This window comes from Alligator mississippiensis, chromosome 1 (genome assembly GCF_030867095.1).
Source record: "Alligator mississippiensis isolate rAllMis1 chromosome 1, rAllMis1, whole genome shotgun sequence".
Taxonomy (NCBI): Eukaryota; Metazoa; Chordata; order Crocodylia; family Alligatoridae; genus Alligator; species Alligator mississippiensis.
Window position 1 is genome coordinate 357,967,519 of NC_081824.1, and position 25,578 is coordinate 357,993,096.

The 25,578-nt window shown below is 44.0% G+C and overlaps 2 protein-coding genes across 2 annotated transcripts in view; both read left to right on the forward strand.

The window, feature by feature from the left end:
• The first annotated feature begins 777 nt into the window (after window positions 1-777).
• Window positions 778-11,596, forward strand: ARGLU1 (arginine and glutamate rich 1). The gene is made up of 4 exons (XM_059721094.1): window positions 778-1,379; window positions 6,643-6,868; window positions 9,222-9,305; window positions 10,741-11,596. The coding sequence occupies exons 1-4, from the start codon at window positions 1,003-1,005 to the stop codon at window positions 10,903-10,905; spliced, it is 852 nt and encodes a 283-aa protein (XP_059577077.1). The 5' UTR covers window positions 778-1,002; the 3' UTR covers window positions 10,906-11,596.
• Window positions 11,597-19,636: 8,040 nt separating this feature from the next.
• The window catches only part of EFNB2 (ephrin B2), a 48,554-nt gene continuing 42,612 nt past the window's right edge, over window positions 19,637-25,578 (forward strand). The window contains exon 1 of the mRNA XM_006265874.4: window positions 19,637-20,611. Coding sequence (XP_006265936.1) covers window positions 20,469-20,611 — 143 coding nt within the window. The 5' untranslated portion in view covers window positions 19,637-20,468. The remainder of the gene's footprint in view (window positions 20,612-25,578) is intronic.

Here is a 25,578-nt window from a genome sequence, read left to right on the forward strand (position 1 = left end):
AGTGCTTGCAGGCACAGGCCCTGCTATTCCCACCTAGCAGTGGGGAGCAATGGGCTCACCCATCATTTGCCTAAATATTCACATAGGGTGACAGCTGCAGGCCTGATCTACAGTGGACCTAAGCACATTCCGACTGCTAGGAAACCCAACATGCCCTTCACCTCTGACCACCCGCCCCAGCTGACACCCGAAAGCAAAAGCCCAGCCTAAGTGATGAGCCCCAACCTGGGCGGGAGGCGAGCTGGGCGCATGAGCAGGGATAGCCTCCGCTCTCCCCTACACCTTTATCCCGCTCTGGCTGGGCTAACCGCATGCGCAGTTACCGTAGGGCTCCCTACTATTAGCGTTCCGCGAACCTGAACTGTGCGCATGCGCTGGGGTGGCCGCAGTTCTCCCCACCACCGGCTTCCCCTAGTAGGGGTTGTGCGCATGAGCAAAAGTGGCCTCGGCTCTTCCATCGACGTTCCCCGAGCCCGGGTTGTGCGCATGTGCCAAGGTGGCCTCAGTTCTCCCTCTCCCGGCGTCCTTCGAGGCCGGGCAGTGCGCATGCGTTGAGGCGGTCGCAGGTCTCCCCATCAGCGTTCCGCGAGGCCGAGCGGCGCGCATGCGCAAAACTGGCCCGGGAAGGGTCCTGCCACCGGTATTCCCCGAGGCCCGGCTCCGCGCATGCGCTGGAGTGGCCGTGCCGCTGCCCCTCCCCCAAGCGCCTTGCCTCGGAGCGCAGCCCCGATCTGCTTCGGGTCTTTCCGGCCACAGCGAGGAGCGGCGCGCGGTGTATTGTGGGGCGGCGCGCAGGAGAGTCGCTGCCGCTGCTGCCTTGGGGCCGCCATCTTGTCTCCGTGCGGACTCGCCGCCGCACTCAGGGCCCGCTCCTCCTCCTCCTCCTTGGCGGCGCGGGCGAACGGGAGCCGGGGGGCAGCGAAGCGGCCCGGCTCGGCGGATGCGCGCGGCGGCCCGCTCCTGCCTGGGCAGCCGCTAGCGACGCGGGGGGCCCGCCCCGCCATGGGCCGGTCCCGCAGCCGCAGCTCGTCACGCTCCAAGCACGCCAAGGCCTCCAAGCACAATAAGAAGAACCGCAGCCGCTCGCGGTCGCGCTCGCGGGACAAGGAGCGGGCGCGCAAGCGCTCAAAGTCGCGGGAGAGCAAGCGCAACCGGCGCGCCCGCGAGTCCCGCTCGCGCTCCCGCTCCAATACGGCGCCCTCCTCCCGCCGCGAGCGGGAGCGCGAGCGGGAACGGGAGCGCGAGCGGGAGCGCGCCTCGTCGCCCCCCGACCGTATCGATATCTTCGGCCGCACCGTCAGCAAGCGCAGCAGCCTGGACGAGAAGCAGAAGCGCGAGGAGGAGGAGAAGAAGGCCGAGTTCGAGCGGCAGCGCAAAATGTGAGCGTGTGTCCCCCCTCTTCTCCCCCCCCCGCGTCCGCCTCTGTCTCCGCCGCCACGAACCTCCCACCGGATAGCCCCGGCCCGGGCCGCCTCCCCCCCCCCCCCCCTTCCCTGGCGCTGGCAGGGTTGGGAGCCGGTGGGGAGCGCTGTCCAGCCCGGTGGCCGCCTGGTCTCCTCAGTGCAGCCAGGAAAGGAGGGAGGAGGTCCTGGGAGCTCCTGGCTTCACCTGGCTTGGGATGGCTGTGGGGTGAAGAGCCCTGCCTCCTCTTCTGGCCTGGGTAGGGCAGGGCTTCAGACATTGCAGGTGTTTTAAGACCACCCAGGCTGGTGTCTTAAGGCCACCCCACCTTCCTCTTTGCTCTGTAGATATATATCTGTGTATTTCTATCTCTATATCTATACCTATATATCTACAGAGCAAAGAGGAAGGTGGAGTGGCCTTAAGGCCTAGGCCTGACCACAGATCCCAACCATCACCCAGGATTCCCTGCTGTTGCTTCCCAAAATATATATATCCATATCTTTCTATCTATATATTTTGGGAGGCAACAGCAGGGAATCCCGGGTGATGGTTGGGATCCATGGTCAGGCCTAGGCCATCCCATTTTTCTCCTTGCTATGTGATATACATCTGTGTAATTATCTCTACGTTCTGGGAGGCAACAGCAAGGGATCACTGGAGATGGTTGCTATCTGTGGTCAGGCCTAGGGCAGTGTCTTAACATCACCCCATTTTCCTCTTTGCTATGTAAATATGTAGGTATAGATACATAGATAGAAATACATAAATGCATATTTGTTGAGGCAACGGCAGGGGATCCTGGGTGATGGTTGGGATCCGTGGTCAGGCCTAGGCCAGTGTTTTAAGGCCACCCCACCTTCCTCCTTGCTATGTAGATATATAGGTAGATATATGTAAATATATGTTCTGGGAGGCAATCCCAGTAAGTTGGGATCCATTGTCAGGCCTAGCTAGGCCTCTCCTGCCAGCATGTGGTCCTGAAGGATAACTCTTGAGGCAGTGGTTAGCAACACTTTTGGGCCAAGTGCCTAAAACACCTGCAACCTCAACTTGTAACATGTTGGTGTGCCGGGGTGGATGGTGGGGGAGCTGTGGGGGACCTGATCCTTGTTGTGGCCCCACTGTCTGCCCCAAGGCATATGTGCCAAGCAAAGTGCCTTTGCATGCCACACTGGCACCCAGGCTAGAGGCTGCCTACCCTTGCCCTGAGGTTTCAAGTAGGGTTGTTGGTTGTTGCTGTGTTGATCTAAGGACATGGGCAGACAAGAATCTTTGAGTGGATGGGATGTCTTTTATTAGACCAACTAAATAATTGGAAAAATCTTTCCAACTATTTAGTTGGTCTAATAAGGGGTTTCAAATAGGAATTTGTAGCATTGAGAACGTTCTGGCCTGTTGCGGTCTCTGTTCTTTGCAATAGAAGAAGATTTTTTTTATTTATTTTTCTGAATTTGGTGGGAGGGGGATCTGATTCTCATATTCTTAAGTGTATGGATTCATAGATTCAAATGGCAGCTAGGCTTGTTCGTGGTACTGCAAGAGCAAACTGGCTGCTTTGGCTCACTTCAAGCTAATATATAGCAAAGGAAGTAAGCAGACCTGAGGAGATTTTTGGAAGTTGTGGTATTTCTGTTTCTGCTTTCAGTTCCGCTCTGCTCTTTGGGATTGCTCTTGTCCCTTGCCACCTAAACTGTTCAGCAGCGATGGCATCAGGTTTGCAGAGTAACCCAACGCATGCATTTGAAAATGAACTATTTTGGTCACTGGTCCTGACTTTTATTTATTGAATCCAAAAAAATCAGGATGAGAGTTTCAGAGAACCTACTCTTTATATAAGTGACAGAATCCAGTTTTAATCAATTTTAAATGTTCTGCCTCTTATTTTCATTCTTAATATTTTTGGTCAGGTTTTTTTTTTTTGGTTCTCTTTTGTCCTTTTAAATGAGTTGTAAATGCAGTCACTAGCTTTCTCAGATCTGGATACTATGAGAGTATTCAGTAACTTGTGAAAGAATTTGTACTACACATTCAGTGAGAAGTAATAAATCAATCTCAGACTAAACCTATTTTTTTGAAAGGCATAAAGAATACAAAAGGAAAATGAAAAAAAACAGGATATTTATATAAAGTACTTCAGTAATTGTGTTGCCAGTAAATATTTTGATTGAAACTGTAACAAGCCTTCAACAAGTCTTTCTGTTTCCCTGAATAATGCACAGCTCTAGTCTCTTAACATGTGATTTAAGTTTTTTTAAATAAATTTTGTTACTCCATGAAGGCGAAGAATAACAAATGTAAAACATTCATATGGTGAAAGTTGATCCAAGTAGCAGCAGCAGAGTAATATACAATCTTTCACAAAAATGTATTAGGCCTACAAAGCTTCAGCATTTTCAAAGTAGATCAGGTTTCAAAGGACCTGTTAGTTATATGGATTTTTTTTTAAAGACATAACCCAAATTTTTCTTTTGTAATATGAAATATTCCCTTTGGGTCTAGTAATGTGGCAAGCTGTATTACATTTGAATTTTTTTCTTGTAATAATTGTACTAAGCATGGCCTCTGTATTTGACGCTGGGTTTTACTTATCAAATGAACTGGCTGCATGTAATCATAGAATGGCTTTATTCCTGAGTCTGCTTCTACCAAACTTTGTACTGGATACTGAGAGACTTTTTTTTTTCCCCCTACATGTACTTCCTTTCTATGTTAGGCTTGAAATTAAAATGAACACTTTTATTCAGTGAGCTTGCTATATATGAAAGCATTTACCTTCTTTTATCCTTCATAAAATGCTGTAATACTTACTAAAGCATGCTTGTTTCAGTTTACTGACTTCCTTATGTCTCTGGAAGCTGATAATTAACAAAGGATATTAAATTTGTATCTACATGCAGATATCATGAACCCGTAATATGAACTGCAACATAAATATATGTAGGCCTGATCCTACATTTCTTGCAAAACTGAAACTGCCATTGACTTGAAGGGTTAAACCTCCTTGTCGTTTATACTTAAAGATTTATTACAGAACTTTTGATAATAAATTTCTTGCATTTATTTGTTTAAAATGTGGGTTTTTTTAAACCACATTGAACTTTTCTGCGTTTTTTTTTTTTTTTTACATTTCTTGGAAAACTACCTTTTTTCTGAATATTTATGTATCGCTGTAATACAATGATCCAAATATGGATAAAGAAAGTTGTGCACATCCCTGTTCTAATTATGAATTTAAATACTTTTGTGGGAGAGGAGGCAAGACCTTTACAGGTGCAGTGTTTAATTAAGAGGATATTCACATTTGTTGATACATGAACATCTCATTTTTAAATGATAAATTTCCTGAAACTTTTTCATTTAGAATTCAGTTAAATTTTCATCTGAGTTTAACTTTATTCAAGTGACTGAACATGAGACAACTGTGGCCACCAACTTCATGCAAAAATAAACTTCAGTAGATTCGTATACCAGGTGTCAATTTGTTTCTCAATTTAGTAGTTACAAGACGCTCATTACTAAATAAAAACTATGCAAATTAAAATATTAACTTATTGTCTACTGCATTATGAAAGTTTTAAAAAACACTCCCCATCATGGTGATATAAGAACCTTTTAGCCACCACTAGAGAGAAAGTGTAGTATGTTTGCAAGTATAGCAAGTATCTGTATAGAGGAAGGAATGGGTAAAGAAACTTTTACTGGGTGGTCTTCAAAAAAGAGTCATAAGATCTGTTCGTGTCCACTTGAAGAGAGATGATTGGTTTAAGGTTTTGCCAAAAAGAGCCCACTTATGCCTCAGAACAGTGAGAACCTAAATTGACTCTTATTGGAGGGCTTAAGCTATAGTTCTAAAGAGTCAGCAGTTCATGTTCTAAAATGTGAATTTGATGTTCTGTTTTTAAAGAGATGGCATGTAAATCCATAAAACTTTGGAGCCATCATCTCCATGTTACAAACATGCTATTGACATGAGTGTATTCTCTCTACTGTCTTACCCAATTTGTTATATCTTTAACTCATTTAAAGTCATTTCATATGTTACATATTGGGAAATAACACCGGAGGGTTTTTTTTTTCTTAATATAATTAAAGGGGTTTTTTTATTGTTTTTTTTAAGACAAATGCAGTGAACCATACTTGAATTTCTTTGTTTCATTTTCTGAAAGTGACAGGAAATAAAACCAGTTTAGTTCTAAACGGGATCTTATCAGTGCTGATACATGAAGATTTTTTTTTAACTGTTGTAGTATTTAACCATTGTGGTATTGTAGTGTCTTGAATGTTAAAATCAAGTTTAATTACAGCACTTGAGTTTAAACTGAAAAGTGGAATATGAGTGTGAAAAATAAGACATGATAATCCGTACATGAATATGGCTTAAAGAACAGTTTATGGAAGAGTCTCATTTTACGAAATGACCATCCTGTTAGTATATGAATATTTTTCATAAGTAGGCCTGATATTGCAAGTGTGAACTCCCTTCCTATTATGATAGGAAGCATTTGAGAGAGCATGACCTATTGTGGTTAAGATGGTGTGAAAAGTACATTTTATGTTTAACCCTTCAAGACACTAACCAACTAGAGAGAGATTTAAATGTAATGAAAAAATCAGTGTTTCATAATTGATGTGTTTTGAATAATAATGTTTTACATAAAGAGCTGCAATTTTTATATGGTTCAAATTATTATTGTTGGAACTTTGTGTAGTCAGGAATTCCCATTACAAGTCTGTTTTGTTTGTTTTTTTACTGTAATTATTGGAGACCAGTTTGATATCATTGTGGAAATGTTAAGGAAAGATTTTATTGCTTTGTATAACAGAAAAGAAAATGTTCTGAACTTTTGGAAGGGGAAGGCTGCCCTAGTTCATAGTTTCATTAATGCCAAAACATAGCTAGCTTTGAAAGTTGGAATGATGAGTATGCCATATCAAGTAATATCACAACCCCATCATAATTGCTGGTTTCTTATGTATAACATTTTGAAGTCTGTCATACATGGTATGGTGGTAGGATGTTTGGTGGGCCCACTCAGTTATTACCAGGCTTGCTTTTTCCAAACACAAAGCAAAGACTCTTTCTGTGGGACAAGCTACACATATAAACTCTAAGCACTTAAATATATATCCCCCAATGTAATATTTTTAGTAAGTCTTTAAATGATATACAAACATTTAGTTCATTTGAATTACTTTTAGAATAGCCAAATCAGTATTTCCCTATTTGTTTCCTTGTAGCCGCCAACAAGAAATTGAAGAGAAACTCATAGAGGAAGAAACTGCACGAAGAGTGGAAGAACTTGTGGCTAAGCGCGTAGAGGAAGAGTTGGAGAAACGGAAAGATGAGATTGAGCGAGAAGTTCTTCGCAGGGTGGAGGAGGCTAAGCGCATCATGGAAAAGCAGTTGCTCGAAGAACTCGAGCGACAGCGACAAGCTGAACTTGCTGCACAAAAAGCCAGAGAGGTAACGCTCGGTCGTTTGGAAAGTAGAGACAGTCCATGGCAAAACTTTCAGTGTCGGTTTGTGCCTCCTGTTCGGTTCAGAAAGAGATGGAATACAGAAAATCTAATTCCCTTCTCGTGTAAACTTGCATTGCTGAGAAACTTAATTTCTAGCTTATTCAGAGGAGCTCACTGATACTAAAAACAGTTACTCTTCTAAAACCTGTACAAGGATACTTGAATTTTTAATGGAACTGACTTACATATTTGAGAATTGTTTGAAACTTTTGCCATGGCTGCAGGATTTATCAACAGTCCTTTTTCTTTTTGGGGAGAAGGGTTTTAAAATCTGTAATTATGTATCCTTCATTTGTTTTGTTTTGTTTACTTAGACTGTAAGAGGCTTTTGCCTTCAGTCAGGAAAAGAGCAGGGTCCAGCACTGAGCTGCAGTACCTGTCTTTTAACAAATAGGTTTTCTTATTCTCCCTTCAAAACAGACATTCTCCTTGAGCATACATTGGACTAATTCCAGTACTTTGAGCATAAGCCCATCAACTGTCTTCACCACGGACCTATATCAAAATCATTGCGTCCACTTTTAATAACAACTAACAACTCCTTTTTTTCCCTTGAAGTTATAAAAGAGCAGGTTGCCCTTTGTCTGAAGTCAAGCTGAACATGTGACTTGTTCTTTTCTTTTCTTTTCTTTTTTTTTTAATCAGCAGCTGGAGCAGAAGCTGAAAATGTCTTTCTGTGAGACAGTAATTTGCTACTGAAGGCTTTGATGCTTGTCTTGCACCATCATTCCAGGATCTGAAAATTTAAAGTCAAATTTGTAAACCTTTAAAGAAACATATAATTAAGTAGCACTGAGCATAAAATAACGTTCTCGCTCTCCAACTCATTGGTATCATGAATAACTTGATTAATTTACAACAGGAAAGCCACAACTATTTATGCTTTTCCCTGCAGGCTAAATATGACCTGTTTGTTTGCCAGTATATCTTTGAGATAAAAGTTGATTGCTGGAGTATAATTGATATGCGGAATACTGAATCCCATTTGTTTGAAAACTGAGTTTCTCTTTTTTTAAAACAAAAATGAAAGAAACCATTTCAGATTCCGACAATTACGTTTGGGAAATGCTTTTATATATGGTGGATTTCATCTGACAGCAATTGCCCCTGACAAAAATTAGGTTTTCAAAGAAAATGGTCAGGTCTGATGTGGAGTTGTCTCCATCAGTGCTTTACTATATAGAATAAACTTCTATTCCTGGAGTGAAGTGTGCTGTCTAGTAGCTGGTTACTAGTCATAGTAAGAAGTTTTCTCTTCACATGCTTGCTTTGTTTCATGTTAACTTTTTTTTTTACACAGACACAAACCTCTGGCTGATATAAATCTCCCAAATATTAAATTAATTTGGATATTTATTATGTGAACTGAAACACTTAAAAAATCTTCACGCAGTCTTCATATTTATGATCTGCATCATAAAGATTCATAAAATTCACCAAGGAAGCAACAATTTATAAGGCTTTATTTCCTGATGTTGCCTTGCCTGGACTCCTGAATTCCAAGTTCAGATTGTAGATGACAGTTCAAGCTGTCTTAAAAATTGTCAAAAAATTGAATGTTGAAATCCATTTTCCCCATGAAAGAAGCCCTTAGTTCCATGAAGTATGGATTACCATTTGTATTTTTCACTAACAGTAAATGTATTTTTCTTATTAATTGTTTGCCTTAGGAATGATTTACATATTTTTGTTCCTTCTTATCATAAACATCTGCATTCCTCAGCTCAGCCTTCCTTGTATGTTGTTTCTTTATAAATGGTTGAGCTGCTGATGCAGGTATTGCCAAGCTAACAGTACAAATCATTTTAAAGAGGAAGCTGGCGCGTATGGCAGCCGAGGAGCACACTCTGCAGGACACTGGACAAGACAGTAAATATTCAACTTTTAATGCTGATTAAAGGAGTATAGGTAAAGAATACGTAGGTATACTTAATTGGTGAGACAAACTATTCGCTTTATTTATATTTTATATATTACTTTTTAATTTGGTAAATACTATCCAGTTTTTGTAGTTGTCCTTGTTGATTTGTGTGATATTAAAATACTAGTAATAAATTGTCAGGATTCTGTGATTAGGGAGGGTTTAGTTGGTTGCTGTTTGGACTGGGAGGGATGATTTAAATTTAGTGTTAGAGACCAGTTTTAGTGGCTGCACATCTTACAGTTTGTGAGACGAAATGGGTGGCTATAAAGCTGCCCCTTTAAGTCAGATCACAAAAGATTTCTGAGGAAGTTTAGTGAACATGCATGAATGAGTATTTTACTTTCCTAACATCTTACCCTGTCCTCCCGTTTAGGAGGAAGAACGTGCAAAGCGTGAGGAACTAGAACGAATACTAGAAGAGAATAATCGAAAAATTGCAGAAGCACAAGCTAAGCTGGTATGTAGAAATGGAGCTTATGTAATATAGATGCGTACCAATTCCTTTCCTGGATGCACCAGTTAGTAAAAACCGAGCTATTCTAGGATCTGCTCCTGCCTGTTCCCATGGAAGTTGGTGGCAATGCACCTTTGACTTCAGCCTGGGGCAGATTGAACCATTAATAACAACTACAGCCTGAAACCATGTAAATACAGAATTAAAGGACACATTTTTATGTTACCTTTTGAAATTTAAAGCATTTAACCCTATCTCTCACATGAAGCTAAATTATTATTTTATCTCTTAAAAGTTGAATCAGAATTCAGTTTTAGAAATATGCAATTTATTTTTATGGCTACCTATATACTGTTGTGTGTTCTGATGGGTGATTATTTTTTCCTAAGGCCGTAGAGCATGTTAAAATTTGTTTGATGTAAATAAAATTCTGATGGGCAGTTGCTGGGGTGCACTGTCATTCCTGAATGAAAATACAAACCCCCATGGGACACCGGGTATTTTCTTGAGCAGTTTTCTTTTGGTTTAGCTTTAACTGATGCCTAATCATTTTAAGCTAAGCTGAATAAGCCTACTTTAACATGAAACAAATCCCTGACAGATGTTCACACCTAGCTACCAAAATTATGTGCTTACTTAATCCAGAGCAGCCCTTTCATATAGGTAAGGTATCTATTAAAATAGGCTTTTGGAATTACACCTGCTCTAGAATCTCACTGTCAGGTTTTACAGACATATTGTCATGTTTCCTGTATCTTTTGTGGAGGGGGGAGGTAAACAAATAAGGCATCATTGAGAGAGAATATACACCATTTAATAAAAACAGAAGGATAAAATTTAAAGAACTTTTTTCAGATCTTTCGGTTAGTAAATTGTATCCCCTTATAAAAACAGGAAGCTAACTTTACATGTTATCCCATTGAATGTCTTGTGTATGTTGTGGGTGTGAAGCACAAGGAGTTGTGTATCAGGTTTAAAAAGAAATCAGATGAAAACTTGAGAGAGTGGATGCCTTTCCCTTAATTCCTCAAAAACAAACAAGTATTAGGAAAATGTTTGTTTATGGGAAGTGTTTATGCTTCTTTCCATACTTTAATACTAGAAAAATAACAGTGTTTATGTTCAATACTGATGTGTATAAATAAGACCTGTAAGGTGTTGACTGAAGAGCACTATGTTCAAGATTTTGATATGCACATTAGCTTTCAAATCTGTGAAGCAAAGTTGTTGGCATCAAAGCTAGAATAGATATGAAATAGTTTTATTCTGTTAACAAGTATACATAAAACCACTGAAACCACGGGGCTTGGTAACTTGAGTAAAGTAAAGTGCAGAATTGGCCCTATAATTGGTGGTTCAACAAGTAAAGTGGTGTAAATGAATATAGAGCTAGAAAAATATCGTGCATTGGTCTAAATTCTGCTGTTTTCATATTCAGGCTGAAGAACAATTGAAAATTGTTGAAGAACAAAGAAAGATTCACGAGGAGAGGATGAAACTAGAACAAGAGAGACAACGTCAGCAAAAAGAAGAGCAAAAAATGATCCTGGGCAAGGGAAAATCTAGGCCAAAACTGTCCTTTTCATTAAAGACCCAGGATTAAATTGCAACTCTGAACTCTTTAAAAGAAAAATGAACCAGAAAAACTTTGTATGGTAGCTTCATGTTGAAGTGGTTTTTTTTTTTGTTTTGTTTTTTCCCTTTTTCCCCCCCCCTCATTTTTTTTTGTCTTTTTTCCTTTTTTTGAAAGTCTGGAAAGTTAGCTTGTTCTAACAGGGGCTGTGCTCTGGAATTCTGAATTTTATTTTTTTTTTACTTCCATTAAGTTAAATTCTTATCAGATCATTGTTGCCTTTTAGAGAGTAATCTGTTCTCATCCATTTTGTTTTTGTAATGGTGGTCTGAAAGAGATCAGGTCACTTTATAAATTGCAGATGATCTGATAAGCTTTTACTGACCCACTGAGCAGAGGTCCATTCTTATATAAGATGGAGCTTAATGCTGGGTTTTGCTAGGTTTTTAATAAAAAAAAAAAAAAAAGTAAATTCCCAAGGTATTACTGGACTTCTGTGGTTTATTGTTAAATCAGTGTCCCACGATACTGTTCCACTGTTGCGCTTGATGTTCCTGATACAGGTAAGGAAACAATTGGTCAATTCTACTATGAATATGTATATATAGAAAGAGTTCAGTATTGCCTCTAAGTTTGTTTTTATTACATTGACAACCTTCAACCAGCGTTCCCCATTGTGTAAATAAACCAATTTGCTGAATAAAGTAAAGTCTTAAATTCATATGTTTAAGTAAATTTTTTTAGTATACTTTATAAACTACTATATAAGGATGACAATTCAGTTGCTGAATTTTAAGGATATAGTGGTATTTCACAAAAATGTTTTTTGTTCACAGAAAAATCTAATGCAAGATTTACACATAGAATTAAAAATCCCTATTGTTGTGAATGTTTTAGATGGCTGTTGCTGTTTTTATGAATGTTGGTTTTATTCTAACAGACTTATTTCAGCTGTTGCATCATGTTTAGACAGCTGTTTGTCTGAGTGCAGGAAGCCAAATATTTCAATATCTAATTCCCTGGAGTTGGCCTCATTATATAGTATGTTGTATAAGTTAAGGTTATTGCCCAGTAAATGAATCTGATAGATCTGGGAAGAAGAATGAGGATTGTTTTGTTTTACAGTTGGAAGGGCAAGCACACTTGAGGAAATCAAAAAAACAGAAAATGGGAGTCGGTTTTAAATATATTATTTTGGCCACAAACCAACTATTATTCATATATGAGATAATCTTGACTGTCATCAATTATATGTAGGTTTTATTTTAACAAATGAAAATACACATTGAAAACCATATATAAAATCCCTTTTTGTATGCAATTTCCTCTGAAACTTCAACTACAGCAGCATGTCAACCTTTAAAATTCCATTTCCCTATTGGATTACAGTGTCTAGTAAATAATTTTAAGTGAAGGTTCTTGATTAATTGACTGAGCATTTGACTGTTCTGGACAAAGAAGGAAAGAATTATTGATATTCCCAACTGATCTGTCCTATTGTGACAAGTAAAATGTGATGGTAGGTTGAATGTATTGCTGTAACAATATGCAGCGTTCTTTGTGTGGAACTTGGAGTCAGGGCCAAGGTGACGCATCTTATTTTGTCCAGAGTGTCAATATAAATGTGAAGAGAGTCAAATATCTACAACAGTACTGTACTTAAATTTGTCTTTATAAATTTTGTCTGACAAAAATGCTTGTTCAGTCAACACAAGAAATGAAGCCAAACTGTGTTCATGATCTATTGCAAGGATCAGGTTGTATTTAGAACTTAACTGATACCTGTATTTCCAAAATAAAAAACATCCCTGTGTTCCCTTTATGCAAAACAAGCTATTAAAAGTCAATACCGAAACAGACATGCATTTTGTCTCTTCTGCTATTCAAAACCCAGGAAACTATATCCTCACTCATGCAGACTACAGCTGTCAAGCTGTTGGGCACTTCACTCTTCTCTACTAAATAATTTGCTATTAAATGATGGCATATTAATACCTTGCATTCAAACTGTGTTGACTTGCGTTTGCAGTTTGAGGAGTTGTCTTTGAACTTTAATTTTTGAGACTCCTTTCTGTCTAGCAAAATACTGAACTTCTTTAAAGTTGAAGTTACACCCCAATAACTCTGTTGTATTTGATGTAAATTTTCATAGCTTTATTAAATTCAGAAGTTACACTTGCCAGCCAGCATTTCATACCCCTCCCCCCTATATGGAAACAAGAAAGAAATACTATGTGTCACTGATCCCTCTCTTTTAAACTGTGGTTGGGTGTGAGAAGGGTTTATAGATATCTTGTTAAATTAAGTTGCAGCTAAGAGTGGCAACCGTGAAGTTCCAAGACAGTTGAGACAAACTCTGGCAGTTCTTCCAGATTTTTTTTCTCCTATTTGATACCTGTCACAAGAAATTCCCAAAACTGCCTCTTTTGCTTGATACTTGGTATCTGCTCAGACAGACACAACTTTTAAGTACAAACTTGGGGATGCTTAAGGAAAAAAAAAATCAAGTACGTATTAGGTTAAGTTGCATTGATTGTATTTGCTGAAGCTGCTACTATAAGCTACAACTTCTTATTCTTTTGGGATGGGGGGGTTACATTTTAATGTCTTCAGCCTTTGCTTTTAGCTTAAATATTAGCCTAATTGGAGGGGGCAGTTTGGTTGCTATCTACATGGAACAAAAGCTGTTAGTACATGCATCATACAATCAACTTTTTCATCTAATAATAAAGGAGGCGTTTATCTCTCTTATCACTGCCATTGAGATGACTACTGGACCTTTGGTTTATTTAAACCCTTTACCAGCATTTGCAGGGTGGATGGGATAAACGAGCTGGCTCCCTATGTATAAATCAACATTTTCAAAATTGGAAGTGGTTTCCTTTTGGGCCCAATAAACCACCCTTTTCATCTCAAGTGTTCCTTATCTTTCTCCTTTACTTTGTAAATACAAGTGGAAGTTGGGAAGTCCACTATGCTTCTGCCCTGGAGCCTGGCGAAGCAGGCACTTTGTCGGTAGCTGTCCAGGCAGAAGACTAAAAGCCTGCCTGCCCCCCTCCCTCCCCCCAGGAATGAGTGATTGTTATACCTACCTCATCAAGGTAGAAACCCCATCTTGCTTTTGGGAGGGGAAATAGTAATACCTGTCTCCACTCTTTTGTCCTTCCTCAAACACACCTTTTGTCCCCAGTATCCCCATCTGCTTTTCTCTTTCCTTTACTTGACCAAGAACTCCATTCTCCTATACCTGGTTATGTCTTAAATGCTTTCAAGATCACTTGCCCTGTCTTTATGTACAGTAAACTCTCAGCCCTAAGGTCTGAGGAAAAGATTGGAGTAATGCTGCTTTTTCTCTTGGGGCCCAATTTACTTTCCTTTTTAATTTAAAAGATCATCAAACATTATTAAACATTTTTAAAGCCTTGAGGTAGGTGTGAGTTGATGCTCTGTCCCTCCCCTCTGAAGGAAAGTGCTCACCTACCTCCTGTTGGGACTTGATTCTCCCTCATCACTAAACTCCTTGGGAGTAGGGTGGGCCTTTTGTATGGAGAGGGGCTGCTCTCCTTTGCAACGCTTTGCTAATTTTACAGCGAAATCTGGTGGAGGCTGCAGTTCAGAGTGGCCTTTAGTGGCCCACCACAGGACAAACATAAGGAAAAGAGCCCTCTATGGAATAGCTCTGCAGCTACAGAAGCTGACATATGACCCTTGACTCCTCCCAGTTTTCTAGGTGTTTAAACCAGCACCTGCTTTCTGAAACATTTCATATTTTCCCTGCTATGTTTTGTGGTAACTCAGGACTGCCACTTCTGGCAGCCAGGAGAGGAGTCTCAGTATCTCTGATTCTCTCTCCCTACAATGACTTGTCCAAGCAAAAGTTAGACAAGTTCTATCATGTGTTACAGATGGGTTTATATCTGGTCATAATAAGAAAGGTAAGTCCACTGAAATAGCTGTATTTAACCAAGAACCCCATCCTCCTACACCTTTCTGTGCCTTAAACTAGTCCAAGATCACTTGGTTTTTATGTAGTCCCAGCCCTAGATTGTGAGGAAAGGATGGGAACAATGTTGCTTTTTCTGTTGGGGCCTAATTTACTTTTCATTAAAAATATCAAACACTTTTAAAACCTTGAGGTAGGTGTGAGTTGGTGCTATGTCCCTCCCCCCTGGAGGAAAGTCCTACCAGGTAGCTACCCAGTTTCAAGACAAAAACAGAGAAGATGTCCTTTATAACTAATTATTAAGGTTTGTGTATCCTGCTGGCTACAGCTGGGCTTTGCTTCCTGATTCCCCCTACCCCAGCCCAACCCAAGGCTGCAGCAAAAAAAACGGTGTATGTTAAATTCCTTTTTTTTTCCAGGATAAAAAAAAAATCAGAGCACTCAAATGCGTGGGCTAAACTGCACACTGAAACTGTTTAGACTCTGGTTTGTATGGGATGGTTTGGATAGGGATGATCCTGCCTCAGGCAGGGAGTTGGACTAGGTGATCCCTGGAAGTCCCCTGCACTTCCGATTCCTCTCGAGCTGTTTGAACTCTGAAAGAGGAGCCAAGCTCAATTCCTGAAAACACGGGGCCAACCAAAAACCGCTGGGCTACAAAGCAAACACCCGGAAAGGCCAGATGACACTAACCCGAAAGATCTACGTCCCCCCTGAGATAAAGAGAGACAGCACGGCTCGCTAACCAGGCAGGGAGGGAGTCCTCAACCACTTGGGGAACCAGTCCAATCGGCTCTAAACAGCCCGTTTAAAACCCGTGCGCTTGGCTGGGGCCGATCTGTCTTTATTAGGTTTGGTAATAATTGCAACTACTGAGTTGCATCTTCCAAAAGAGGGAGAGATCTGAGCAGGAGTCCTCTCCTGCAAACCGTGGGCTGGATCCTGATCCTCTTGGGAAATTTTGTTGGAGGTTTCTCCCGGGCCAGGAGGAGAGCCCCTCTTTCCTCCGTGCAGTCTCTTGCCTGCTAGTGGCAGCAGCCAAATGAGCCGCTCCCAAGTAAGCGTCGGCTCCCGATTGGGGACTCGCTCCCGGCCCGGGGGCCGCACATGCGGCCCCTTCCCCCGGGGCTCCCTCCGGGCGCGGGCGGCTCGGCCCCTCCACCCCCGCGCCGCCGTGCCCGGGCTCTACACAGCGGGGCAGCGCGGATTTCGATGAGAGGCGAAGCACCCTGCAGCTCCCGTCCCAAACTTCCCGATCTCTGGCTAAACACTCGCATACATGGCCCCTTTGTTAAAAAAGCCGTTGCCGGGGGCCAAGCTGTGTGGCTGGAGGGGGGCAGCGTCCCGCAAGCCTTGCATTTCCTTTGGAAGAACTGCGAGATTATTATGATTATGATCATAATTGCTGCGATCACGATGAGGGTCATGATGATGATGAGATTATGATGATCGTGATTTTTATCATCAAGTTTATGCTAACTATTATTGTGATCACGATTATGATCATGATCATACGCACGATTAGTACTATTACTACTACTATTACTATTATTTTGCTTCCACACGATGGCAAAAAGTTAAGTGCCCGATCCTGCCAAGCGCCAAGGGCTTTCCAACCCCCTTGATCTCAAGGGGAGCCGATGGTGCCCGGCAAAGACCCAGGGACAGAAAAAGGCAAGGGCTGGATGCCCCAAACCTGGACGCACACAGGTCCCAGCTGCCTGGTCGCTCTACGACCCGGGGGCCCCTCTCAGGGTGGCGGGGAAATGAAATCACACAGGCAACAACTTGGGTTGGAGCAAATGCATCCAAAAGGGATCGAAGACCCGTAACTGAACTAATAAATACTTCTCTAGGAGGACGCACGTGCGGGTGATGCCTGAGTCGTTGCTTTTGCAGCTACTTCCAAAAGAAGTTAGGTAGGAAGAGTCCATGGGCATTTCTTGAACAGTTGTTTAAATAATGATGATAATGATGATGATTATGATAAGAAGAAGAAGAAGACAAGGACAATTCTATCTGGCCCTGGCTGGTTTGGGAGATGAGCTGAAACAATTGTATTTCCGTACACAAATGATTCTCCTCTGGGAAGCGAAGCGAGGAGTTGTCACAAGCTGTATTTTTAGCTCCTGGGGGGGGATACTCTCAGACAATGCAGGGCTCTCCATTTCCTCCGCTTTTCCTTAAAACCAGGATGCGGAGAGCTAGAGGTCAGCTTACACTCCCAACTCCCCCCAAACACCGCGCCGTCACCTTTTGCTTCCAAACAAGCCCGAGCAGCAAGGGGGACAAACTCGAGAGCGAGATCCACTTGTTCCTCGTTTCACTGCCGGGAGGCAGGTCACAAATTTCTTCCCCAAACTGTGATCAAATGCACTCCCCGGAGCCGAGGAGATCGCTGCCCAGCCCGGGATCTTTTTCCTGCCCCAAGGAAGTCGCCGGCTCTATGCAATTAGGAAACCTTTTTCTATGGTTGGTGTGAAAAGCAAACTGAGCTCTCAGCCCTCCTCCTGGACGGGTCGGTGATCCATTGGTCCCCCAGCAATAACACCCTGAAATCCCCCCTTTTTTCTTTTGGAAAGAGCCCGACTCACTGGCCGGATGCAAAGACGAAAGTGGGAGAGCAGCCGCTTGTTCCCAAAGAAATCCAGTGCAAGTGGCAGTTCGCTCCTGTCCCAGGCTTCAGGACAAACCCGGGGGGGGGGGGGGCACAATTATCCTTTATAACTAGTTGTTCAGATTTGGCCCTTAATCAAGAAAGGACATCGAGCTTTCTTCTTCTTTTTTAAGGCGTATTGTCTGTCCCCTAAGAGGTAGGGAAAGAGCTCTGGGAGCGAGGCAGCTCTGGAGCTCGCTCCCTGCCCTACTGCTCTGGGGCTCACTAGACTTTCGAGTGTCATTTCTTTCGTGGAGTGTTTTATTTTTGGTTTCTTGGGTTGGTTTGTTTTAGGGCAAAGCTAAGTAAGGACGCATCCTTTGGAGGCTGACCCTGCCGGGTGCCAACGAGGCAGGGCGCCCTGAGCGCTGCAGCTCCCTTCCAAAATGCACGCTGCAAAATTCACTGCTAGTATTGCTGTAGTCGGGGGGAAGGCAGGGGAGTTTGGGGGGGGAGTGAAAGTGTCGCAAGATTGGGGAGCGGGGTTAGTAGTTAAATGGGCAAGCGGCTGGAAAACGGGTCGCTAGTGGGCGCTGTGGCTCTGTGGAAATGCTGCGGCGAGGCCGAGCCCGGCGGCTTCCTGCAGCGGGGCGAGAGCCGGAGCGAGCAGGGGCTGCTCCGCTGCTCCGCTGGCACCCGGGCCCGGGGCACAGGCCGGGCTCGGGAGGCGGCATCTGCCCGGGCTCGCCTTGCGTGGCCCGGGGACGAGCACGTCGGGAGCCAGCCCAAGAGGGACGGGAGACTTGGCGGGGCGGGGAGCGGCTGCAAAGTCAGGGGGCCAAGCCCGGTTGTGCGAGATACACACACATTGAAATGTGGGGTCAAGGGAACCCCCTCCCGTCCGCCCCCCCACACTGAAATTTGGGATCAAGGGATCCCCCCCCCCCCACACACAAGTAAATTTGGGATCAAGGGACCCCCCCCACCACACACACACACACACACACACACACACACACACACACACACACGGAAATTTGGGGTCAAGGGAGCCCACAGGGGAATCTTGCCTGAGAAGGGCAGGAAGGGTACTGGACACAGAAACACTGGTGCGGGGATGCTTGAGGGGCTTTTTTCCCTAGGTTAGTTGCCCCACGAAATGGGCGGGCTTGACATTTTTCCCCTGGAGGGTGCCAACTCGGGCTTGGCCTGGACTAAATGACCTCTGGAGGTCCCTCCAGCCCTCTTTTCCTAAGAGCCATCACCCCCTGCTCGCTCGCCTGCCGGCCAGCCTGCCTCTCAGTGCCCTAGTTTGGGAGGTAAAGCAAGGCTCCGGCACCGCTGATCAGAAGGAATGGCAGACTCACAGACAAGGAGGCTTGGAAGGGAGCTGGGAGGGCACCTAGTCCGCCCCCCTGCTCAGAGCAGGACCATCCCCAACTAGATCACCTCGGCCAAGGCTTTGTCCAGCCGGGTCTTAAGGATGGAGACTGCACCACCTCTCTGGGTAGCCTGTTCCACTGCTTCACCACCCTCCTCCCGAAAAAGTTCCTCCTAATACCTAACCTCTACTTCCCTTGCTCCAACTGGAGGGCATGACCCTGGGGGGGGGGTGACTCCTTCCTCTCAGGGGACATGACCTTTGGAGGGGTGATGGGGGGGTATCATTCCTTTCAGGGGATATGACCCTTAGAGGAGTTGGGGGTGGGGGGAAAGGTGAATCCTTCCGGTTAGGGGATATGACCCTTGGAAGGTTGATGGGGGGGGGAGGGGATCATTCCTTTCAGGGGACATGACCCTTGGAGGGGTGGTGGGGGCGGTGAATCTTTCCTCTCGAGGGCCAATTGGGTAGCACGCCCCAGCACCCCAAGCTCAGCGGAGTTGTTATTCCAGTTCTGGCGGGGAGGAGAAGGGAGGCGCAGCTGTCCTCCTGTTTTGAACGCAGAGGGCCCGCAGGTTGCCATGCCCCAGAGGGACCAGCTGCCCACGTCTAAGACGCTTGCCCCGGGCCGGACCGCCGCCACCCCGGCCGGACTCCCAGGCCCGGGCGGGGCAGGGGATCACCTGTCCCACGCAGGCCCCGCCCCGGCCGAGCGTGTCGGGGCCCGAGGTGCGTAAGTGACAGGCGCGATGCCCAACCAGCGCCGCCGGTGCCGCCGGTGCCCTATGAGAGCGGGGCGGAGGGGCGGGGGGCTGAGTTTATATTGCTATGACAGCGCGCTACAAGCGGCGACTTTTGTGCATTGAAGACTCGCCGCGGTAGCTGCCGCCGCCGCTCGGAGCCGGGCTGGGAAAGGCTGCGGCTCCGTCCCCGCGGCTCCCTCGGGGCGCCGGCCGCTGCGCTTCTCGCCGGGAAGGAGCCGCTTCGGACGCCCGAGAGGCCACCCCTCGTGCCTGCCGGAGCCCTGCCGGGGGCTGGAGGAACCGCTTCTCCCAGTGGATTTATAGAGCCGAGCTTCCCTTGCGGGGGGCACTAGAGACAGGAGCAGCCTCCTTCGCAGCGGCGGTGTCCCTGCCTGCCTCTTGATTTCTCCCACCTCCACTTTGATTTTTTTTCCCCCCACCTCCCCTTTCCACTCTCCCGCCCCCTCGGTTTCTTTCGGCTTGTGCGTGTGCCCGGCGCCCTGGATCCGCCGCGGAGTTTGCAGCCCGAGGGACGCCCGCTCGCCCGGCAGCGGCAGCCGGGAGCCCCCCGCGAGCAGCTCGGAGGACTGAAGCCCCTGCCACCTCCTCCTCCTCCTCCCCGCGTCGCTGCGACTTGGGAGGCAGCCGGATTGCGAGCTGGCGGGAGCCTTGCCTACACGCCGGGGGCACACATGACTCAGTAAATCTGCCTGCGGCTCTCCCCGGCCACCGCCTTCATCCTTGGCGTTTTGTCTTGCCAAAAAAAAAAGAGAAGATACCTGGGCAGGGGGGCGCCGGGTTGGTGTTTCCCCCTCGTGTTGCTGCCTGGGTGGGAAGGGGGGTGTTGGGGTGGGCTGGAGGGGGGGCAGAGACGGGAGCCCGCCCGGCCGGAGGAGTTGGCCCCCGAGGAGGCTGGCGGAGAGGGACTTGATGCCGCCGGCGACCATGGCAGCGCGGAGGGGCGACTCCTCTCTGTGGAAGTACTGCTGGGGAGTGGCGATGGTGCTGTGCCGGACGGCCGTGGCCAGGTCCATCGTATTGGACCCGGTCTACTGGAATTCCACCAACCCCAAGTAAGTTGCCCTCCTCCTGCTCCCCCTCCATCCCCAGCTCCATGGGCAGCCCCTTGCACTTTGCTTTTTAATTGCCCGACGAGCAGCTTGCCGGCCCCCTTGCTGTGCAGGGCACCCACCCGGTCCCCATCCCGCTGTGCTTTGCCCAGGGGACCGGACTTGATTTCAAGGAGGAGAGGGGGCCTTTGTGCCTGGAAACTTGCCCGTGGGCACTGTGCTCCAGGAGGGCAGGCGGGAAAAATCTGCAAGGAGGGGTATAAGGAAGGTGGAAATCCTCCCCAGCACCCAGAAATGAGGGGGAGTGCTGATCTTGGGACCTTCGGCCCGGTATCCCCCAAGGGATGCAGTTGTACAGCTCCTGCTGCCTGTTCTGGGGTCTCGAAGGGCCAGGGCTTGGGCTTTCTAAGGGCTACAGTGATCATGGATTTGGCTTGGTGCTTGAGGGGCTCTTCCCCCCCACCCCAGGCTGGGAGGGGGCAGCACTGGGTGCAGAGCCTCTGGGACTGGAGCGTGCTCTCTCAGATTAGCAGCAGCGCCAGCGGGTGAAATCCTGTAGGGCTTGTGGATAGTCTTGAAGCCCCTCACCACCAGCACAGAAAGGACATTTGCTCCCCTCGGGGAATGCAAAAGGCTTCCCCTTTTCCTCTCCCAGCCTTTGAATGAGGCCATCTGTTTTAACTTCTCCATGTGGAGATGCAGGGCCAGATCCAGCCTATGGACTTCAATGAAGTCACAGTCCTGGCTAAAGTGGTTTGGTAGACTTGGAAGTACTCATGTCAGGGAGTAATGAACTAAGTGTTGTCCATTGGGGAACCTTTTAATGTCTCTCTTCACTATCAAATTGGGGCAGAAAGCACATGTCTCTCCAGACTTGAGTAGGAAGACACATCCTTAAATGTTCTGCCAAAAGTAGCTTGGGCGCGTGAGCTAGGGATGTTATTTAGGGACCAAAAGAAGGGCAAGCTGAATTCTCTTGGTCAAGACAATCTAGGCAATAATGTAAAAATGATCATTTTTTTTTGTTTTTAAAAGTGCCCTGTTCCCTCCTATGTTGTTTCTGTCAGATGCAAAAAACCCAGAGTTGGCTTGGCTCAACTTCTGAAACCCATCAAAACCTTTGCGCTGTGACTGAAGTTTTCTTTGCCTAGCTGTACTTAGCCACTGCACAGGAAGGGGAGTTTTTTTTAATAAATAGTTTAGAAAGATTTTTCTCTCAGAAATTGTAATAAAGGAGGGTATTTCAAAAGAAACCAAACGCTTAGGAGATCCCTAATACAATCTTCAATGCACTTGTTGTATATTAACTGAATTGAGGATTTCTTATGAAACCCAGCAAGTGAAGTTTAAAGTGCCCTTAAATAAACAAGACCTACCCAGGAAATTGCCTAGAGAAGAGGAGCGAAGTATTTCCTAAATCAGAAATATTAGCAGTATGTAGGGAATCAGAATAAAATTATGGAAGTTTGGATTAGATGGAGGGACTGAAACAGTTTATTTAGAAATCGCATCTTAACTTCAGGACTTTACTACTACTGCTTCCACTGAGAAGAGAATTCATTATAGAATTTTCCTGACTTTATTCCTAAAAAAAAAAAAAAAAAAAAAAAGAGGGGTTTGAGTGCGTTAAGATCCTTTAAGGCGTACAGGAAAACTTAAAAAGACAACCTGATTTGTCATTAGAATGTTGAAACTGATTATCATTAGCAGGAAAACAATAGGCTTATTCATTTCACAATACTATTTTTTTTCTTGTCTTACATGCCAAGTGATCACACACAGTCAGAGATGAAAAGGCAGTTCACAGAATCACACTTACTTTAGTCTAGATTTGTGAACCTACATTTATATGATGTTATAAGCTAAATCCTTCTTCCTCTGACCTAGAAAACATTAGACTGTGAATAAAATAAACAAGGCGGTTTAAAAACTCACGGTATCAGCTGAATTCTTAAAATCACAGATTGATTGCAAGACTGAGTTGCATTGCATTTGTAGGCCTGCAGTGATTGTGGAGAGATTTAGTACAGCATTAGAGGAACAGAGCACCCATCCTGTAGCCACAGCCAAGTGATCAGTTTATTCCTACAGAGGTCACTCTTTCAATACAGAACACTCTCAGCATGCACTAAACTTGCCTCCATGCCATTCTTTCAGTCTCAGCTCTCCTTCACTTTTTTTTTTTATACTTACGCTAGTTGTTCTCATTAGACAGTTCTGTTTCTCTCATGCCTAAATAACCAAATTGAACCTGTCTTATAGTACCTAGTTATTTGCTTACCTTACCTACTTACCTACAAGTAGCACTTTCCCTTTTGCTAATTCTAAGCTATTTGATTACAGAAAAGGTTTACACATTATTAATGGTAGATCTGATGATACTGTCTAATTACTTTTTCAACTTAAATGCACACTTAAAAAATAGGTTCTGCCTGTTGATGTAATTGAGTTTTCTTGAGTGATTCATTGAGGTTTAATCACTGCAGTGAAGAAGTACACTATTAAAATTAGTCTTTTTCAATTGCTGGGGCTAGTGATTTATAGGCTACTTGGAGGCCTGTAGTTTGAGAGAGCTTACAAATGCATTAGTGATATTGCTGTTGGTGTGATTGCTCCACTTTTCAGGAGCAGGATTTCTTTCTAATTCTTGTCACAATTGTTTGCCTGGAGGATACTGAATAATTTCTCCTTAGAAAAGGTCGTCCTCTTGGAAGATTCAAGTCGACTATTAGCCTGAGAAAACAGAATTTCCTTCAGAAGCTGCTTGGAGGACATGGATACACTGTGATATTAAAGACCCTTTATAACAATTGCCATCTTTGGGGTTAGTTAATTTAGTTATGGAAGTTGAATATTTATTTCTGTCAAAAGTGTCAGCACATAAATCTGCTTAACAGGGTGGTAGTTAAAATGCCCTGAGAATTTATTAGTCAGGTTAATGTAAGGCATGGAATAATAAATTTAGGTAGAGGTGAACACAAACTAAATTTGTTTTGTGCTTAGTTTTGGAGGTCATAATTTTTCGCAGGTGGTTAAGACAGAGGCAGCAGTAGCCATTTGAACATAAACTCCGGGGCCCTAAGGTTCTCTCTAGATATTGCTTTCATGCCTTGATTGATATACATTAAAAATGTATAAATGAAATGACCATCTCAAATCCAGTCCATGCTTTTTGGTGAAGATGTTCAGTTAGATGATGTGGCAGTGACTGATTTATTTATTTTTATTTTTTATGATAGAACTCTCATTTAGAACAAGCAGAATCTCAGACAGTGTCATGCTTTTCAGACTACAAGTAGAAATTATTGTGTAAATATAACTCTGGTTACTTAATTGTCATACTTCAATCGGGGACAATTTACCCATGGCCACTGTTTCTGTCCAGATAAATAGTGTATTTAGATTGTGCACTACCTCAGTGTTATCTCATGAGGCACAGCACGGCTTTCAGAATATATATTGTAGAAGGTAGTTCCATGGAGTGCATTTTAGTCGGATGTTACAGAACTTCCCTTATCAAAAACAGTTTCTTATGTTTGTGGCTGCATCTCTCGCATACAACAGGCCTGCTAAAGCATTTTTCTTTCTGAACACACTGAAGCTTTTTCTTAAGCAGCTTTCTTTTTGATATTGCTTGACTTAAACAAATATGAGCTAAATCATCTCTCTCTGATATGCTATTATGTATGGACTATACTACCGTCAGCTTCTCAAGAAATACGAAGGTGTCAGAGATTGATAACACAAACTACAATTGATGGCCCTGTTTAAACAGTCTATTCACTAGCATATAAACCAGTCTGCCTCTCATTGTATCTGAAATTCTTATTTTTGTAGGTAAACAAATGCACATTCACTACTGATTGAATAGCCCCTTGAACTATGCTCTGCAGTTTGCGTTTGGGTTAATCTTGTCAGTTTTAATATAGAGAGAAAAAAGGAGAAAGCACCAGGGGTGGAATTGTTAGTGCTTTCACATCCACATTCCTCACATTTTGTCAGGATGATAAACTGTAGGTAATGGACAGTCGTTGTTTCACAGGACAACTGAGCCAACTTGCAGCACAAAGAGCTTGCTAAAACGATATCTCACATGTTTGGTAGCCTCTTTCTAGACAAGAATTTATTTGAGAATCTTGTGTCATGGGACTGCACTTTTTTAACCTTAACCATTACAGCTTCAAGCTGAAGAAATGGGAGCCGGAGGTTAAAATGCTTTAAACACATGCTTCTAAGTCTTTACCAAAACATAGCCGTTGATACTTGGTATGCCGATGAAGACAATTAGTGTCCTCTGTCCTGTTTGGTATTTCTGACACCTATAGCCAAGTGCTAGCTCAGGTGAATTAGCAACATAAACCTAGAACAAGCTTAAAGTTAAATTTTTGTACTCTGATTTTCTACAGGTCTTACTTTTTACACCAGCTCAGTTGGAGTATAATTGCTATATTATTTATAGTAATTACCTTAAAGCCTCTTATCTGTAAACCTTACTAAAGTAAAGAAAGCACTTTGTTTAGTGAAGTAATTGCCTTTAGATAGGCAGTGACTGAAAGTCAAGCTGAAAGCACTATTTTTTTTTTTCTCCTTCACCCCCCCCCCCCACTTTAATTCCTCCTCTATTTCCTTATAATGAGTTCATATTGCTTTAGTATGATGCTTAGGAGCATCTCATGTTAACAAAATGTTCCTACAATGGGAAATTGGTTGAAATTCCAAGATGCCTATAGTGACATGATGGCAAAAATAGGCTGTTCAGGGACCTGCATAGCAGCCATAATCTTTTTAAAACGGATCTAGTCTTAAAGTATCATGTGACCTGTACTACTCAAAATTGCATATTGCAGATGAGAAGAAAGTGTTCTTCTAAGAAAAATAGTGATCAAACTGTTATTCATGTGTGTCTAATCTCAGCCTTCCCTGATTGCTGACATAAAGAAACCTGTTTTTCAGGTCATTTATCATGCATC

Bases quoted from the DNA above. Each gene is read 5' to 3' on its own strand.
- ARGLU1 (XM_059721094.1), top strand. From the start codon at position 1,003: ATGGGCCGGTCCCGCAGCCGCAGCTCGTCACGCTCCAAGCACGCCAAG. The intron at 6,869-9,221 runs GTAACGCTCGGT...CCTCCCGTTTAG, and splicing joins CTGCACAAAAAGCCAGAGAG to GAGGAAGAACGTGCAAAGCG. The intron at 9,306-10,740 runs GTATGTAGAAAT...TTTCATATTCAG, and splicing joins CAGAAGCACAAGCTAAGCTG to GCTGAAGAACAATTGAAAAT.